Source organism: Pomacea canaliculata, linkage group LG4, assembly GCF_003073045.1.
Source record: "Pomacea canaliculata isolate SZHN2017 linkage group LG4, ASM307304v1, whole genome shotgun sequence".
Lineage (NCBI taxonomy): Eukaryota > Metazoa > Mollusca > Gastropoda > Architaenioglossa > Ampullariidae > Pomacea > Pomacea canaliculata.
This window is the reverse complement of record NC_037593.1, coordinates 3,167,118-3,187,081: the sequence shown is the minus strand read 5'-3', so window position 1 is coordinate 3,187,081 and position 19,964 is coordinate 3,167,118. Positions and strand designations below refer to the sequence as shown.

Genomic DNA, 19,964 nt, shown 5'->3' with positions numbered 1-19,964 from the left:
AAATAAAGCAAGTTTCAGATAAAACGTTCCTGGTCCTAACCTTGGCTCTATGTGAGCTCTCAGTATATGGACCCCATAAGTTGAAGCCTTCAAATGGTACCAGATCTTGTACCAGATGACAAAACTATATGGAGATCACACTTGATACCTCAGCTCCACCTGACCCCTCCACATTAGTCAGAATTGACTAACAAACAAACATACAAATTGAATCATTTACCCATCATCCCACCCTGCCTTTTGTTCGTATAGCGGGAGCTTGTTTAGGGCAGGGTGTATCGCTGACAGTGCTTGTTATATCCACCCCGCATCCCCTTCCACAGCATCACTGTTCACGTGAGCGGCGCAGCGCGAGACGGAGGACACCAGCGGGTGACGTGGCCCTCAAACTGTCCAGTATAAACAGCAGGCAGAATTCAGTGTTTGCACCTGTTGACGGAAAGGCGGTGGATCCTGTTTGGAAAGGCAGTAAAACTTTGGTTCTGAGTAAGTGAGAAGCACCATTTTGCCGCAAGGTATCTTGGTCCCGCTGGACAGCGTCTCACGTCACTCAAACCACCCGTCTAAGTAAGGCGCTAGTTCTGTCCACCCCGAGTACGCGAGAAGTATACTCCTGTCGCAAGTTGCTGTGGTACCGGTGGAAAAAGGCTCGCGTCACTCAACCCCCTATTTCCCCACCCCAGGGAGTTGGGTGCTAGGTTTTAGTATATTATGTAGGTGACAAAAGATATAGTAGATGTTTATGTAAATAACTCTATGTCTTTGAATGTGTGCGGACGTTTCACCGACGGACGTTTCGGAGTCGGACGTTTTGCCGACCAGCGTTTCGAATGAAAGTAACTACTAGATTACACAATAATTCTTTATTTCAAACAAATTTTACGCACAGACTTCACAGACAGTTCACTTTGATTGTCACAGATTATGCGCAACAGCTTTGAGAAAAAACATTGATACAATGGCGAGAGAAATGTGTGAGCTAACGGTTCACATGAGGAGGGATAGTGAGAGAGAGTTCACTGATACATTGATACAATGGCGAGAGAAACGTGTGAGCTAAGGGGCGTCACACACTTGACTTCGGCTAAAGGTCCCGCGTGAAATGCCGAAATGAAGTGCCCCGCGCCGAAACGTCCGGCGGCGAAACGTCCGGTCGGCAAAACGTCCGGCTCCGAAACGTCCGGCTCCGAAACGTCCGTGTACCGTCTTTGAACTTATTTACCTGTATGAGCGTGTCAGTCGGAACAAAAGCTAGCATATCGTACTATGTCCTAGTCGTGTGAATGAGGTGAACATCTATCACTAGCGCGAGAGAGATTTGTGTTGTCCGTGTACTTGTGACACAGTAGCAGAGAGAACACACGTGAAGATCTGGGAAAGATCGGCTGAGTGCAGGTGTGTAGTGAATGAAAAAATAAAAAATACACAACGCGAGTATAGATTAGACAACGCAACAGACGAACGAAAGCTAGAATTTTTAGCGGAAAATTCTCCTTGTGAACTTCCGTCCTCTTCCCTAGAACTCCAAAGAGGAACGGACTAGGGGCCGCGGTGTTGGCCTTAGCGAGGGATGTGGTTAGTCCGGCTACACTAGTGAGCTTTGTCTGGCTTGTTGATTGTTTACACTACCTCGTCTCATTTTGGCAACATGAAGAAGCCTTGCGTTGTTGCCCACTCTCATACTCGCTATCTCAACTGCCTCCATTGTTCGGTGAGCTCTCTGATGTGAAAAGCTTTGTCATTAGGACATACCTTTTTACAAGGTTGAACTAATCCATCATGATACGCCCTCACCTGCTAATTCGGCGTGGAAAAAAAAAACAAGCAGCCAACAGGACGAATAGCCCCAATTTTTAATTTACAGAACACAACCAGGTGTTTGTTTTTAAAAACAAAGTGACGTTTCCAACTGTTGTCGTCTCGCTTGAGTGACGTGTCCATCACGGCACAGTGCGGCTGGCACCAGACGGCCGGTAAAACGCTGTGACTGGTGCGTTGTCATGGGAACCACACTGATTCCAAAATCGGTCCGCCCGCTCAAGACATTCATCACGATAGCGATCTGAAATATAAAATTGTCTACAGACATTGCAAGACTTTAGTCAAGGTGGTAAATAATAAACATGTGATGTATACAGCGCGTAATAACATTCACGACGGAGCGTGGCATCACACAGGGCGGCATGGCTGCCGTTGAAATTGTGCAACTTCACAGTTCATACGGAAGATGAGGTCCAAAATCCCCTGACAAACCCACCTGACAGCCTCTCTACGCTAAACCTGTGGAACTGTGATTGATTTTGCAACCTTAACATGCTTGACCAAGTCCACCAAGCTACCTGTGTTCATCGGACACTTGACCTGTCTGTAGAATACCGATGAGGCCTTTCATGTTTGAAACGGTCAATCAAGTAGTTGAAACTTTAATGCTAGCGACCAGTCATATGCATATTACCCGGTTTGCTACCTGTTTACCCAGCTGTTAAATGGATATCTGACACCATAAAACATTGTGAGGAAGGAAAGTCAGCGAGGGAGAGCAGACATCGCTGAGATAAGCGAGTTCGATTATCTCATTGCCAACGACCGAGAGGTCACGGAGTACCTGTTCTAGTCGGATGCAGCATGTTGTTTCACTTACCTGTTGCAAGGTTAGTGGCCCCCCAGGCATCATAAAAGTATCCCTGAAGAGTGTGGTCAGCTGGACAAGATAGGATCTTGATCCAACAGCCTGCGCCTGCTGTTCTGAAGTTACCTGCACGTTCACAAGATCCACATACAACAGACATGTTGATACATAGCATCAAGACTTTCAGAGAACAAAATTCACGCTGCTAAATCTGATGGAAGAAAATCTAGACTAATATATAGGGCATGTCAGTATACAGTATACAGAAGATATTCACGATACAAAATTTACAACAACGGAATAGATCACAAGAACCAGATACATGTAACCACGATATTCACAATAAAATATCCCACTTTTGCTAAAATAATGATGATGATGATGATGTGGACAAAACTATGTAGACAAGTAGTAAGAGACAAACATTGAAGACACAAAGAAAAATCACGGAACAAACAGTAAGGATGAAGAATGTTATAAATCTACAGAGACAGATGAGCAGGTGGACTGGTCAACTGACTAGAATCCGAAGTATTGACAACTATGTTGACTGGTGTCACAGATGTGTTTTTTTTTTTAAAGTTTAAAGGATTCGATAGTGAGTGGATATTGGATACAGAAGGAAAGAGAGTTGCAATAGTTTGCAGCACAGTAACTAAAAATCTGTTGACCATGTATGGTTGTTCTAGTGACAGGGATAAAAAGACATGAACATCACAATTCAAAAAAATCTTCTGAAAAAATCCATACCGAAGAACAGACCTGGGCAAAGGGCGGCCCGCGGGCCGGATGCGGCCCGCCTCCTGTCTCTGACCGGCACGCCCGTGGCCCACCCCCAGTATATATACTATATATACAGTATTGGGTAAAACTGAGTTAACTGTATTAGTCCGGCCCTCTAAAACCATCCCAATTTCTCATGCGGCCCCTTGGGAAAATTAATTGATCACCCCTGCCTAAGAACATGGGTTGACATGAAACACCCATTACCATACAATTGTTATAACGGACCATCATTTAGTGGTCAGGTGTACAATACACGGTCAGTGATTGATGAGCTGATGTTCATAGCTTCATTTGAAGTTTTCAGTCTGCATGCCAGGAGATGGTAAGCATGGTTCCCACCTGTGGGCCTGTAGATGCTGGTGATAGGGCGATCAGCGTGCGAGCCGCAGTAGGCCCACTGTGGGGCTGCACGTGCCAAGCAGGCCGCCTCGTTGTGGGAAGCGTTCTGGTGTTGTTCAGCAAACGTGTCCCGGTGGAAGCCTGGGTTTTGTGTCTGACATCCATACTCGGCGAAAAAACAGCCATCTCCAGCCACTGTCATCGCACCTTTAATCAGAAACATTGTGTCAATCTTACACCACACACCAAATTGACATTCTGAAGGATGAAAGTCTGTTTTACTCGCTTCAGTACCAGCTGTGCACACGGTACTCTTCTCTACATAAACTCAATGACACGCAAACTTATGTATGTATATGTGTATGAGTGTGGGAGACAGAAATATTTCTGTGCATTAACTTTACTGATGTATCTTCGATTTCTAAGAGGTACAAACATAATTTTGCATACCTGTAGGTCCGTAGACAGCAACCACCTGGCCAGTTGGACTGGATCCACAGTAGCGCCACTGTTGGGCGGCCCGTGCCAGACAACCCTCCTCTGTGCCTGCTTGAGTCCCAATGTCGTCCTTGTGTGTTCCTTCTGCAGCAGGGGCTTTGGGGCAGTGGTCCACTACAAACCAGCAGCCTGCACCAAAGTTAAATAGGACAACCTCAATGTTTAAATGTGTTCTCATTATTTGTTCGGTATTCTTTGGTAAACGTTTATCGTCTTTAATACCCATGCTCCCAGGAAATTAGCTTTTATTGAGTCACCAATGGTATGTGCATTAGGAAAGTAGAGTGGAATTAGTGTTTTACAACGAACCAACAACTAGGGCTATATCGCGTCAAGGCAGCTAGCCCATATGCATTGGAAGCAGCCTTAGAACATCAATAAACAATAAATAATGTCAATGTTGTGTTTCAGTATTGTTAATCGCTCCCACCTTTACAGCCTTGGGTATAGCGTGTTTGGTTTCTAGCTTACAGGACGCTGTACATTGTTTTAAAGTTTATGACTCATTTCACCTAAAACATTCCATCCTGTATCCAATAAGGTTATATTTTGCGATCTTCGTAAATCAAATGAAATTACCAGTTGATTGCAGGCAAAAGTTTCATTCAATTTTAGGTTTTGCCAAGTGAATCAGATTTTCTGCATGCCATTTTATTTCTAGATTCGCTCAAGTGTAGGTTGTCATCTGACATTTTACCTTCTTTAGGAATATTAGGATACAAGGTGTTTGGACTGGAACCATCAGGCATGTAGGACCCACGGGGGGCAGTGGTTGCTGGGGCTACAGTGCTAGAGTCACAGGCAACAGGAACTGCGGTGGTTCTGGCACTGGCTGGATGTCTGCGAGCTAAAACATCAAAGGGCAATCTGCTACATAATATACTAAGGTACAGCTAGTCTTTTACAAACAATAAAATGATTTATTTTTGAACACTTAGCAGCAAGGAATAATTGGCAAGAAGATTATTTATGAAGTCTGATGTCAATACAAATACTACTTAATTGCTTTTCTGTGTTACGGGTGGAGAAGAGGCCGAGAAAACCGCCATAAACGTGGTGGTTGCACGGACAGAGGAATACATAGGTCAGAGGTGAGTCAAAAAGACTGTAGACACAGACACCAACACCAGACGGGCTGGTCAAAAATATCTTTACATAGATATATACCGTCTTCTTTAAATGTTATCAGTAATCTTCTTTACTTAATTGAACACTTATTCGTGTCATCTCACTAGGTAATTTAAGGGAATAAATAGATGAAATTTAACGAAGTTTCTGTTGTCGATGTGGGCTAGAAAGCGACTGAATGAGACTAAAATAACTTGGAGGTGTGCTACTTGGACAAAGCTGCGCGGTAACAAACTATCAATTGTAATTACATATTTATAATTAACCAGTGTGTGCCTAATACAAGAGACAGTCATACCCCTGAGATAGTTGGGACCAGTGGGAACCTGAGGACCCACATCCTCCACTGACACTGGACTGGGAAACTGTTCTTGATCAGCCCACTGAACAGCATTACAACGCAGTCGGAAGTCAGCATCTTTGGGAGACCAGAAGTCGCCAGGGCTGTATGCCTACACACCACAAGACTGCTTATCTTTCTCAGTACAGAAGTTCCATGTAAACAATATTCCTTATCTCAACTTAGTATTTTTCATCATTGCCAGATCTCAGCTAACATCAAGAAACATGAACAATATCTTAAACCTGTTTGCCTTACGCCTTTATGTAAGCTGCAAAATAGCAAAATAAACCAATCCATACCCTGAAGTTATTGTGGACATCAAAGTAATCTTTTCTCTCAAGGTTGCTTCCAGAGTACTGTATCCCTTTAATGCCAATTGGGTTGTAGAAAATGTTGTCATAGATTTGGTTACCTGTTGGTTTGTGTATCCAATGGATTATATTTAGCCAGTTGAATCAGAGTTATTGGTTTATTATTGATTTCTTCATGTTATTAGATGATACTTACGAAAAACTTATATTCCTTTCCCTCTCCGATCCACAAATATTCCTCTGTTTGTTTGGTTTTTGTCGTTGTTGTTGTTGTTGTATGAGATCAAGAAACTGAAGACAGTAATGTCCACTTATCAAATGCTGGACTGTGTGTACAAAGCGCATGCCATGGCTTAAGGTATGTTGCAGCCATATGGTAAGGTATGACAATAGAAAAATCGGCGATTTTTTAATTGGTTTTTTGGTACCCTTGCATACATGCAGAATACAGTTATATTCTGTTATTATTTTCTGCGGAAGATTATTCCAGTTTTTGATCCTATTTCGTCACTAAAACTAAAGCGTTTCGTTGTACAACCCATGAAAGAAGAAAAACATTGAAAGGTCTTGAAACTATTACATCCCTGGGTTTGCATTGTTTTTTTATAGATTGGCTTGTGAGCTCAATGTTCTTTTTTTTTCAAATAGGCATTCCACAGCCAAAAAAAACATTTGCAGCCTGGATTAGTTTTCAAATGAATTGTTTATGCTGGAAGCAGTTTTCCCTACATATCTTTCATCTCATATGACATTCTGTTTGTTGTGTGCATCCGCGTACTGTGTGTGACTTTTTTTGAGTAAAGTGCCATGAGCCTGCTCGAACTCTGGGGATAAGGTGCTTTATAAATTCAGTGATGATGATTCATGATGATGATTACTATTAATAATAAGAAACCTTCAGGAGCAGTAGGATGTTTCTGGAGAATAGCAGCAAGTGCTGGGTATCTAGTCTTCCACAGCGTTGTGTTGAAGAGGCTTCCCTGCCAAATAAAAATTAAAAAAATGGGCAAAATTTTTACAATTTTATCCAGAGTGTGTTGCATTACAGGTGCACTGTTCATGCCATTGTGCTTAATATGGAAACACACACACAATTTGTGCTCACATATATATATACACAGATATGCAGTAAAATTCCTCAACAATCAACAAGCTATGCAAGGATCTGTGTTCCTGAGATTAAAGGAAAGATAATAGCAAAGGATAAATAATCCTGTTTTGTTTAAAATGTGAACAAATCATTTCAGAGATATAAGCACATGGTGCTAGCTTCACCTGCAGTTTCTGGGTCAAGTAGACTCCATGACCACCTGATCCAAGTCCCCTTCCATCCACCTGAATAGAGTATTTAGTGGCATTGTACATAACATTTTGTCGTATGATGTTATCACGGCCGCCTCCAATGTTTGCATGTACTTCATTCTGTAATAGTATCACAAATAACACATAAGCATTTCAGCACATATTTAACTGTTGTTAACTAAAAGAGCATGTTCACATTTAAGCATACATGTGCTAGAACCCACATGAATGCAGGCGCACTTCATAATGCAAACAGAACAGTAGTCACACTATATAGTTTGTCTTATTATCATCACCAAAATAGTTCTCATTATCAAAATACTTTGTAATCATAGCTATTAAATTACTATCATTAAAATATTTAGATACTATTAAAAATGAACAAAAAAGATCATCATCAAAACAATACAAATACAATGCAATCATAACACTACATTGGAATGTTTCTGATTGTCAAGATATTGCTTGTTATAAAAATGTTTTCCTAAAAATATTCACCGTCATCAATCCTCATCCATTAATTGATCATTGTAATCATCAATTCATTTTTAGTCTATCAGTCCATCAGTCTAACATCGTATCCATCAGCATGTCATCGTCATCAGTCAGTACACCAACCCTGTAATATACATAATGTGAATAGTATACACTATATTAACTAAATAGTTTGAGCATTATGCATAACTCATCATTAAAACTGTTTACAGAAAACACAGACTGTATAGGAAGTTAATCAGGATCAAATTTTTTAAGTAAGAACAACAAAGGCCAATACAGGACTTCCTAAATGCTGAGTCATCACCATCTCATTCGAAATAATACAATACTTTTACATCATAAAAGATGTTGCCTTCTATCAGAACACTGGAGTATTCATCGTCCAACATGATGCCTCGGACATCAGCTCCAGGGAAGTAACGAAGGGTGTGGTGAATGTGGTTTTTACGAATAATGTTTCCACGCTGCAGCACATAAAAACATAACTGTACATCAAACACAGACAAACATAACTGGACATCAGACAACATCAAGATTTAGCAACATTACAACAAGCCATGTGTGTGTGTGTGTGTGCACATTAAAGAAATTCCTGCAGAAAACAATTCTGAGACAGAAAGAGATCAGGTTTAACCAAAAGCTGTCAATATCTTTAGACCATCAGTTTTCACTCTAGTCACCTAAGTTAGCCTAATGCCAGTCAAAAGAAGGTGTTAATGATGCTAGTATTTGCAAATGATTATAAATACACTTCAGTCAAAACTCTTCGTGCTCAGGTTGTTTATATGTTTGTGGTTACTGTTGATGATTATAATGTCATATAGCAGTCAGTTTACATTCAAGTATTATTTGTGTTCACTCTTACAGGTAGTCTTTACAGCCAACATTACCGTTATTGGTTCACCTTTCACCTGTAATGCCTTTTGACCAGAAATAAATCATAAAATCTCATATTAAACTTGTTTCACCAAAGCACTTCTGCTTACAATTACAATGCAGTAATGCAGATCAGCTTTAAATCAGACAGGTCATGTCTTGAGATATGTCATAAGAAGAACTAAATTTAATTTTTGTTCACAAAATTTAAATTAAATTCAATTAGAATATTAAGGTACCCAAGTCCAATCACGACCGCTGCTGATGGCTCCACAGTCACTGGAATTCCAGCACATATGATGAACATGGTTGTACTCAATTACATGATCATTACCCTGAAAACAAATTTTATTTTGATAAATCGCATAATAAACTGGTTGTAAGATGCTCTACATATGTCTTCATCTTTGAACCAGAGAATCACATTTGTGACTCAGTGTGAGTAAGTATAAGTGAGTAGGATTTCAACAGCTGCAATACTAAAAAATAACATGTTGAATGTTCTTGCAAGTGCAAATTATCTTGTTTTTAGTAAATTTAGCTGAATACCAAGATGATGTGTATTCATAAAGATCAACAAGTATGCGAGCATATAAACACAACCAAACGTAATGAACATTTATAAGGAACTCACACTCCACACGATCCCTGTGTACTGCCCATGGTGAATGTAGTTATGACTCACTGTTACATGAACGCCCCCTATATCAAAAGCTCTACAGGGTACAGCCGCTGTCCGACTGAAGTCCCACACATGGTTGTCTTGCAACAAGACCTCTGAGGAGGTCAATGTTTTAGGATCTCCACCTGGAGCAATTATTTAATAGAGTCCTGAGTTGTACACTTGCATTAATTTAGAACAAGATGGAAAAATTACATGTGTTATAATGCAACTAAAGGTGTAATGACAACAAAAGAGTATGCTGAACATCACTTGCACTGCTAACATTCCATACAATAGATAAAGCAGATTTTGAGAAGTAAAAAATAAAGAAAATCTTTGAACAAATCTGGAGTAATAAATGAACCAAATATGCACTGTAGATATCAAGATTATAAGGGGATTTTGGGGGCAGTAATTCTGTATTTAAAAGCTCTCTCATTAAGCAAATTATTTGAACTGTTAATATATTTTAATGAATTTGTTTTCAGTCTGCATACTCACCTTTTATGTGGACTCCACCACAGGTATCATGGATCTCTGAAGCCAGCACAGAGACTCGACGACAATCTCCTTCACAGTTAATGGCAAATGAACCTAAAAGATAAAGATCTCAAGGCTTATCTTTACTACACTTTGCTCAAATACAGTTAATAGCGTATGAACTACACTGTACTTACCTACAGTCAATACAGTATGAACCTAAAAGAAACAAACCAAAGATCTCTGAAGTCAACACAGAGACTCAATGACAAAATCTTTTTCACAGTTAATAGCATTTTTTTTTTTTTTGTCGTTCGCCTCTTTTATCACACTTGGAGACCAGCTCTTGATATGAAATTGGTGGTCTTCTGTAGAGTCTCCACTGGCCCGTACAGCTTTTTGTGCAGCCACTGCACCTGCCTGGCGGATCTTCACAGGGCGAGCACCATTTCTGTCATTACTTTCTCCAAGTGGCATAGGCTGTGTTGCGTGGTGGCTGTGGTATTTTCAGAGTTGCGCCTTGCGGCCCACCACCTCCGACTTCAGCACTCATGGACCACTCTTTGTCTGGACTAACACTCTCTACCCTTCGACTCTGTGCGACTTGGGTACCCTGCTAGGAGCTGATGCTCCTGTCAGCATAGCTCTTAGGGTCATCGAGACACGCAAGCCCCCCGACCGCGGCAAGGTGGTGATCCAACAGGGGGGTTAATAGCACCACAAAAACTCCGAAGATCTCAAGGTAGAACTAAAAAACCTCAATAGTCACATTCACACCTTTTAGTTTAAAAATGTCCTCAACTTGTCTGTCATTAGAGCCTGTGAAAGACTACATTGTAATGATACATGAGGAGATTGTGGTACCAGGAAACAAATTTTCTGATCTGTATGATTGCTAACAATAGTCAGGACAACAGTCAGAAATGTGGATGATCATGGATTATTTGAGGACCACTTTGTTTTGCATACTTATACTTGAGCACGTTCTGCTTGACTGGTATTTCTTAGCTGTAGTGTCTGTTCATTCCCTTAAAAGGAGACAATAATAATAATAGTTAAGCAGTACAGACGATGCTATAACACCAGGCCACAATAAGTTGTTAGCTCAAAAAACTCAGGTCCATTTTGGAAATGTTCTGAGGACTGCCATTAGCAGTTTACTGTTACATTCTTTACTTATCAAAGATAACATAAACACCATCCAGCATTTTACAACATAATTACATTAAGGATGGTCGGTGTATATCACTCTCTTTTATCAGAACCTGCAGTTTCAAAATCTTTTTTTTTAAATATATATTTTTTTCTGAATAATTCAATTTCACACTATGCGATACCTGTGTTTTTGATCTCAATATTCTTGAAGGTTATGTCATGACCATTTGCAATGCTCATTTTCTGCTTCATCTGCCAGTTTCTCTATGTGATATCTTTTGTCGGTTCTTGTCATCCTCTTTACCTCTTTGTTCAGTTTTGCATATCTTTGTCTGTGTTGTTCCTTCAGGCGTTCAGATCTGGTGCTGTTGATTCTTTGTTTGGCTGAAGACACTGTACAAGATAAACAAACAGCTAAACAACAGGTTTAAGAACAGTGATGTGCCAGTGAAAGACGTGAACGGTAATGTCGTCGAGGGAGAGGCAGGAAAACTACAGCGCTGGAGGGAGCATTTTGAGTCAGTTCTGAACAGACCAGATCCCCCTCAGCTTGCAGACATCCAGCCAGCAGCTATAGACCTGACATCTGCACAGACCCACCAGCCTGGAAGAAGTGACAGCAGCAGTCAAGACAATGAAGAGCGGCAAAGCACCAGGGGCAGATGGCAATAACAGCAGAGATGTTGAAAGCAGACGTGAATGTGACAGCTCCCCAAGCTGACTGAAATCTTCAGGCAATTGGGAATCAGGGCAGGTCCCTGTTGCGTGGAAGACAGGGCTCATCTTCAAGTTACCCAAGAAAGGAGATCTTGGAGACTGCAATAATTGGAGGGGCATAACACTTCTTTCCCTCACCAGCAAGGTCTTCAGCAAGATTGTTTTGTCAAGACTGACGGCAACTCTTGAGAAAGACCTCCGACCACAGCAAGCAGATTTCGCCCTGGGCGATCCTGCTCCGAACACATCTTCATTCTGCGACAGATTCTGGAGCAGAGCAACGAATGGAACACACCGCTGTACATCAATTTCATCGACCTGGAGAAGGCTTTTGACAGCATCCACCGCGAGTCCTTATGGAAGATCCTGAGGCATTACGGAGTCCCTGCAAAACTTGTTCAGGTCATTGCATGCTGTACAGCGATTTCAAATCCCAGTTGTCTGTGACACGGAGCTCACAGACCCCTTCAAACGTCAGTACCGGGGTGAAGCAGGGCTGCATTCTGTCGCCCGTTCTCTTCCGCTCATCCTGGCCATGGACTGGATCATGAAGACTGTCCACCGACAGCGAGAGGAGAGGGCTCAGATGGACCATGACTATGACAGCAACAACAGCACTGAAGACTTGGACTTTGCTGATGACATTGCCTGCTGTCACACCGCCACCAAGACATGCAGGAAAAAACAAAGGCCTTCTCAGAAACAGCTGGAAACCCTTGGCTTGAAGGTCAGCACAAAAAAGACTAACAGTATGAGAGTGAACGCCAGAGTCCAAGACAGCATCAAACTAAATGGAGAAGAGATTGAGGAAGTTGACAGTTTCACCTATCTTTGGGTCCAAAATGTCAAACACTGGGGATGCGGAGGTGGAGATTCGAGCCCGACTGGCGAAAGCCAGTCAGGCCTTGCCTCACTCAGGAGCACATGGAAGGCAAAAAAACATCAGCCAGAAGATCAAGCTGAGAATCTTCAAGTCAAATGTGATCAGCACCTCCTTTACGGATCAGAATCTTGGAAGATGACCAAAACCATCAGTAAACAAAGCTTGACGTCTTCCAAAACAGATGCCTCAGGCGCATACTTAACATCTTTTGGCCAAACACCATCACCAACGAAGAACTCACCGAAGAAGTGAAACCAGTCCATCACCACGCAGGTTCAACGAAGGCGTTGGCGATGGATTGACATGTGCTCCGCCAGCAGACAGCAGACCTTTCCAGAGTCGCCCTACGATGGACTCCAGACGCCGAAGAAAACGAAACTTGGAGAAGAACAGTGGAAAGAGATGAAAGGAAAGGGCTGGACATGGGGTCACCTAGAGCGTGTTTCAGCCGATCGACATCGGTGGCGGACTCTGGTTGAGGCCTTATGTGCAACCTGATGCACAAAGAGGAATAGATAGATAGATATTTGCAATGCTCACTCCATGTTGACGGCAATTCTCCACTGTAAAGTCTTCAAAGTTCAGCTTCTGAGCAACACTTTCTATTCTTCAAAATAACAAATAAAAAAATGTTCAAATAATAAAATGCAAGATGCACACAACACTTTTTCTGACTTACAAGTAAAGCATCTTGCTAGTGTCAGTGAGATACAACACCTTATTACAAAAGGTATAAAACAAACAAAATGCAGGATCTTCAACATAACATACCTTATGCACCTGGACAGGATTGAGACATACACAATATCTGATGATGTTAGTGTTTGTAGAGCTGTGTTGGGCCACAGGTACAGTTTTTTGTTGGTTCTGTCTATATAGTACTCCCCCTACAAATCATGTCAAGTCACGGTAAACAATTCAAGTGAGGATTTTCTTAACTAGATCATATCTTACCATTCAAAATCATTTCAGATATGTATTTACATTGTCAAGTATTTCATATTCTAATAATAATTATGCCATTCCTTCAGTGAGTTTCAATAATGAAACTATGACAAAAAAAAAGGAAATAAATTGTCTTTCACCAAATTACAGGATATAACACCATAAAAATATCATTCTTTGGCCACAGGTCACAGCGAGCGATGTTTATCAAGTACAATTCTACTAAGCTCAGTTCCATTATTGGGTAAAAACATTTCCCTCTTTTAGAGTTCACCACAAGGCAGGCATTAAAGATTTAATTTGTCTTCTACAAGTTGCCATAACCATCCATACAGACAAAAGGAGAGTTATGTACAGATTGTGTCATCTGGTAAAAGAATAGGAAAGTATAAAATGAACTGAAAAGCAAAGGTAATAAACAGTCATACTATTATGGGCATGTCATCTAGTATAAGACCAAATCATCTCACTGGTTCATCAAGTTCTGACAGCATGTTGATGACCTGGAAGTAGCCTCCCTGCTGACTACCTCCAGTGGGAAAGCCAGGGATGTAGTGACCTGCAACAAGGAGAAAAAAAATCAAATGTTTTTTGGCTTGTGGTAGCAGCAGGAGGAAAGGTGGGTATGTGTGTCCTAAACAATACAGTTGTCTCTCTCACTGTACCCACACAGTCTGACTATAACTTCAGTTTATACCTGCACTGTAAGTATAAACTATTTAAACTTTATTTCCCATCACCTTTCAAGATCTTAGTCTTTGACTTTATGGACATCACAACTAATTGTGTCTGACAAGACATAAGACTCACTGATAACCTAAGATGAACCATTCATTTCAGCCCGCATCAGCAATTAGCATCAGCTGAAGGGGTGCGCTCACTCACCAACACGCACTCCATATTGGCTGTCCTGTGCAAGGGTGATGGTGTGGTTGTGGGCATCAACGTGAGCTACAGGCAAAGATTCATCTGCCCAGCTCCAGTACCTGATTTAGTGATCAGAAATGCTTTCATTAATCTTCTGATTTCTGAGTTGCTTAAAAAAATTAAATAACAACATGTAAATGTAAATGTAAATGTAGGCAGGCTTGGAAAGCTTGAAAGACTTACCACCAACCATAGACCCATGGCTCAGTCTCCAGTGTCCAGGCCACATCTCTACCACCTGCATTATATGTGAAACGACGACCTTTCTCTCCATCAGGCACGGATAAGATGTTGATGAATTTCTGGGTCAACATCAAACTCACTGCCATTGTTTCTCATGTAGTCATGTGCATACAGACAGGCACAACTACATACATGCCTGTATGCACACCTCTCCCCTCAAACACATACATGTACAATATAATCCTGCTGATTCCAACTGATTTTATTACACCCTGAACATCTGCTTCTGACCAGCAGCTCACATCCAAATTTTCAAAACTTTCTGCTCAAGAGCTATCTTGTAGGTATTGAAAAGTTGCATTTAAAAATCATAATAAAAAGTCTTCTGAGTTACATACCTAGACATTTATTTCGTAAACTAAGTCACAAGTGAGTTAAATATACTTCATTGGGCCACTGGGCAAGTCGTAATGGTTTGCCATTAATGAAGAGTTCTAATGGTGCAGTCCATGTTGAATAGGCCATCCCATAGGGGGTCAGTGATCCAAGATTGGTGATTCCAACAGCCGTCAGGTCCAATTCCAGGACCTTGGTACGGGCCACTTCAGGCAGCCGCTGCTGTATTTTTGTGTCAGTCACATGCTTGAAATGATCACTAAGGATATGTCTTCCACCTGTCTGTTAAACATGATATAGGCATTGCTCATTAAAGGTGTGATTCTTCCTTCATTGCAAGATTTGTGCATGTGCGTGTGTAGAGGGCTAAGGCATGCATATATATTTCAGTGTGTATGCATGTATGTGTGTGTGTGTGCATGTATCTAGATGACATTATTCTTATCAGACACCATACAAACTGCAGGCCTCTACTCACCAAATGTACCTCCTGGCCTTGAAAAGCGCGAAAAACTGCTGTACCATTTATGGCATGAGCAAAGGTCAAGGTTGAAGTCAGGTCATAATAACCTTGCATAAGCTCCACAAAAATTGCTTGAGGACAAAAGAAGGAAACAGCACATCTGTACACTAAAAGCAAATTTGCAAAAGTAATCTAAATATAGTCAACAACAGTGTTGCTTTCACAATTTATGTATTCCATTGAAATGGGTTCTAATTTCTTTCTTAAAGACATTCCTGTAGTGTTTATGTTTGTTGCATTATTATTTTTAGAGGTGTTTATGTAGTGTTGACCTGATGACATCCTCTTTCACACATCCCTGGAGTATTGTCTTGGGCTGTGTGTTGTGTCAAGCAATATGACCAAACCAAACCATTTTCTGCTGATTGATGTTGACGAGTAGAATTTCCTGTGGTTCCACCTGGCTGGTGGCCACTTTGTAAGCAAAGTCATTTGTTAATTTGTGTTCAAAAAAAGAGATTTGGAACAGACTCTTGAAGAGTTGTCTGTGAGAACCTGTAACGCACTACTGCTGTCTGTCATCAGATCGATGTTGATACTCTCATAGGAAAGAAGCGCTCTCCCACCTTGCCAATGAGCAACACCAGACTCCCAGAGCTGGCACACAGTGGTTCAGACTATGACCTCTTCAATGTTGAATTCCCACATCAGATGCCGCCTCTCCTCATGCCAAACCATATCAAACACCTTCTTAAAGTCAATAAAATATGGTACAGAAATCTACCATGTTAAAGGTTTCTTTCAACCAAGATATGCGGCTCTGAGAATGGCCTGCTCCTCTGCTATCCATGTGAGGTAGTTCTGTATCACCTTCAACACAACTTTACTTTGGTGACTAATCAGGCTTATTGCCCGGTAGTTCTAGCACTGCTTTTGGCTCCCATTCTTTGGCATGAGTATGATCTCCCGATCTAACAAAAGATTTGTCAATATTCGATACAGTTATTCTTCTTCTTGCTCTTCAAGGCCTTCCTTTGATCACAAAAGTCAAGCGCTTCTTTCATGACCCAGGGCTGTTTCTTCACCTTAGAATGCCCTGAAACCTTCTCAGTCACATCTTTCAGGTGACCAGAGAGGGTCTCCACAGCCTAGTCATTCCTGTTCAGGGCAGTGAATTTGCCTCCAACTTGTGCCTGAAAGAGTTTAACCTGTGTGGGTCTCACAACTTATCAAGGATTGGATTTGTGGATTGGAGTGTGATGCTGCAGCTTTACGCTATGGTTTGTAAACGAGGTATTGGTCACTCAGGTTACTCTACATGCGGATATGCTTTTATCTTTGTCTTATTAATGCTCAATTTGAAAGAAATGGTAGCTGATTAATATCAAGGAGTGGATAGACCACCTGATGGAGGAGCTTAATGAAAGGGGAACACATTTGCCGCTGCTGCATTTTATGCTCCTATGACTGGTCACAGTCCAGGGGAATGGGGGAGAGAGAGAGAGATGTAGTGTTTGCCTTTGAGGTATTATTGTACTGAAGTCAAGTCTACAACTCTTCTTTTGAAGCAAATCTGATTTTATTAATGTGTTTTATTTATGAATAATAAAAACACTTCAAACAATTATAATTGAAAATCTATTGTAGGTATTGTAATTTCAAAAGAGAAAAAAATGAACGTTTCAGAAAGCCTTTTTTAAAACTATACTGTAACATATTAAGTGAATTACAGATTATGTCAGTTAGATAAAATACTAATCAAAAGAAGCCATGGTTAGGTATGAGTGTTTATTATGTAGTCAACAGACAAAGCATAACTTATGCAATGTGGAAGAAGCATTTACAACAAAAGGTATGACAATAGATTTTGATAAGGGTTATCATATGGGTTATCATATGGGGGAACCACATATATCACCCACCATATCTTTCTTGCCATCTCTAAGTAAACATCATGCATGAGCAAAACATCACTTATGCCATGCACTTGTCTACAAACAGACAAGCTGTGTCACTGGGGCTAATTATATAAAGGTAGAATCATGCTCAAAATTACGCTTAAAATAATTATGCTTCAAAAAAAAATTCTTGTACTCACTGTTTCCCTGAATATCCCTAGACTGCAAGAGGTCCACGGCATGTTGAAGACTTTTTACTGGTGTGGAGGATTGCAAACTGTATGAAAGACAAAAATATATATAGAGTTATTGAAGCTAAGAGAATACAACAGGAGCAATAAGGAGAAATCAAAATGTCATTTGGAATGAAATCATTTGTTATAAATTGATGCATATCAAGCCACCTACATACCCAGTATTACTGTCTGAGCCTGAAGGACTGACATACAGATGGACAACAGCTCCCTCAGTGCCCCATTGTGACCATAGCACAAACCATATTACACTGAGGTGCTGGCAGAAACTCAGAGAAGACACACGCTGAAATACTGAAAAATACATGTTTGGCCCTTTAGTGCGCTGTAAAATTAACCTTCTTTCATCAACAGTTATCGTCAAACATCTTGAATCAATAAAGAGCCAAAGTTAATCAGATACCAATCTTTTTATACTCAAGTCTGAAAAAAGTTATCTCAACATTTAGGAGACCTTGGCTCAATTAAAACACAACTATAAGAGATAAGCATTCTAATACCACAGAAACCTTAAGAAGGGGTCAGTGTGTGTGTAGGTCTTCAACTGTTGTGAAAGAATTTATTTGTGATCTGTGTGTGTGTGCATTTATAAGAGGACAACAGAGAGAGATCTTCACTATTTATTGTGAAACATTTAACTTATTTTTATGGAATATTTCAGCTACTGTAATGCACATATATATTACAGATGGTAAGGTAGCTGAGGATTAACTATACTGCTATATACACCAGGACTAATATCACTGTTTGACCAAAAGTGTATGAGGTTACGACTATCCCGAAACATATCTGCGCAAGCAATGTATTAGGAAAGTGCATGTCGCGGTCATCAGGTGTAGATATCGTATCAGTTCTAAGTATACATGGCATATTTATTAGTTTGTTGTGTCTTTGGTACATTGTATGCCCTTGCTTTTTTGTTGCGTCGCTGCTGTACAGCATTGTTTGACTTGTGTTTTCTACTGCGATTTTCCATTTTCCGTCAACTGCCGGTCTTTTCTGCACAACAGTTTCTTCTCAACAACCTTGAAGATCTCACTGACAAAGTCAGTCCTCTGCTGTAAATATTTACATGCAGTTTTCCTCTGCTTTGTGATGGCATCGATATTAGCAGTCTTCTGGCGATTTCTGCTCCGTTGACCCCAGTGTCTATCGATGTATTTTGTGTTGCTACTGACGACACAATGTCTTCGCCAGCTGTGGATGGGAACCTAAGGCCGTTGAGAGCAGGCACGGAGCCTGGCCAGACGACTTGTTAAACTAGTTAAAGCTCGTAAACTTTATAGATGAGTGACAAGAGGCTATAAAGACAGACAAAAGTTGTGTCAAACTAAATCAGTAACAAAGCACTGAGCTTGTTTCAAATCTTAACTGTTTCTGCAAGTCAGCTTCACGACATCACATTCCCAACACTGGCAGAAAATAAAGTGAAGGTCACTCAACATCAGTGAGTCATCGTCATCACACGTGGTCATCGCGGAGTCATCTGCATGTGTCTATCAGCTATATAGACAGGAAGAGACAAAGGTCCCAAAGGTACAACCACAGTCAGCACTTGCCAACAGGACTGCAGGTGGCTGTTACACGGATTGCTGTACAAAACTTAACATGGCGAGCTCTCGATCTTATGTCCAGAAAGAAATTGTATTAACCAAGCAGTCACAAATCGTTTTTGCTTTCTTTCTGATATCCGCTATAAAAAATTATTACTTTCGTGATAACAATCTTCTATCGTTCTGTATAAAGTGCGAGTCTTAAGAGTTTTTTGTAGTGATTTTATTTGAGTAAAATAAACCAAGTTTCAGATAAAACGTTCCTGGTCCTAACCTTGGCTCTATGTCAGCTCTCAGTATATGGACCCCATAAGTTGAAGCCCTCGAATGGTTTCTTCGTCCTGTACCAGATGAAAAAACTAATATGGAGATCACACTTGATACCTCAGCTGCTCAGCTCCACCGGACCCCTCCACAGGTCAGAATTGACTAACAAACAAACATACAAATTGAATCATTTACCCATCATCCCACCCTGCCTTGTTGGTGTAGCGGGAGCTTGTTTAGGGCAGGGTGTATCGCTGACAGTGCTTGTTACCTCCACCCCATCGATCACTGGTCACGTGAGCGGCGCAGCGCGAGAAGGAGGACAACAGCGGGTGACGTGGCACCCAAACTGTCCAGTATAAACGGTGTGTCCTGCTTAGAAAAGCAGTAAAACTTTGTTTATGAGTAAGAAGCACCATTTTGCCCCAAGGTGTTTTAATCCCAATGAAAAGCGCATCACATCACTCAA

General features: G+C 41.0%; 1 protein-coding gene across 3 annotated transcripts; it reads right to left on the bottom strand.

Moving 5' to 3' along the window:
* Positions 1-1,848: 1,848 nt before the first annotated feature.
* LOC112563339 lies at positions 1,849-19,710 on the bottom strand. Of its 3 annotated transcripts, XM_025237244.1 has the most exons (24): positions 19,691-19,710; positions 17,834-17,969; positions 17,622-17,698; positions 15,539-15,654; positions 15,109-15,342; positions 14,665-14,783; positions 14,440-14,540; positions 14,025-14,113; positions 13,381-13,496; positions 13,137-13,216; positions 11,192-11,236; positions 9,876-9,968; positions 9,345-9,517; positions 8,950-9,045; positions 8,170-8,298; positions 7,310-7,456; positions 6,930-7,014; positions 6,023-6,135; positions 5,679-5,832; positions 4,950-5,099; positions 4,205-4,381; positions 3,755-3,961; positions 2,642-2,755; positions 1,849-2,062 (listed from the first exon to the last, which is right to left on the bottom strand). In XM_025237244.1, the coding sequence occupies exons 1-24, from the start codon at positions 19,695-19,697 to the stop codon at positions 1,941-1,943; spliced, it is 2,880 nt and encodes a 959-aa protein (XP_025093029.1). In that variant the 5' UTR covers positions 19,698-19,710; the 3' UTR covers positions 1,849-1,940. The 3 variants fall into 3 exon arrangements, with proteins under 3 accessions (XP_025093029.1, XP_025093028.1, XP_025093030.1); XM_025237243.1 differs by lacking the exon at positions 19,691-19,710 and having other exon boundaries at positions 17,834-18,035; XM_025237245.1 differs by lacking the exons at positions 17,622-17,698; positions 17,834-17,969; positions 19,691-19,710 and adding an exon at positions 16,308-16,385.
* Positions 19,711-19,964: the final 254 nt, after the last annotated feature.

What these genes read in the sequence shown, in the direction of transcription:
- LOC112563339 (XM_025237243.1), bottom strand. Translation starts at nt 17,982, where the DNA reads ATGTATTTTTCAGTATTTCAGCGTGTGTCTTCTCTGAGTTTCTGCCAG. An exon ending in AAGGCAACATCTTTTATGAT is followed by an intron (nt 7,457 to 8,169) that starts GTAAAAGTATTG and finishes ATACTATTACAG; the next exon opens with AATGAAGTACATGCAAACAT. An exon ending in CAGCATCTACAGGCCCACAG is followed by an intron (nt 2,756 to 3,754) that starts GTGGGAACCATG and finishes GTGAACGTGCAG; the next exon opens with GTAACTTCAGAACAGCAGGC.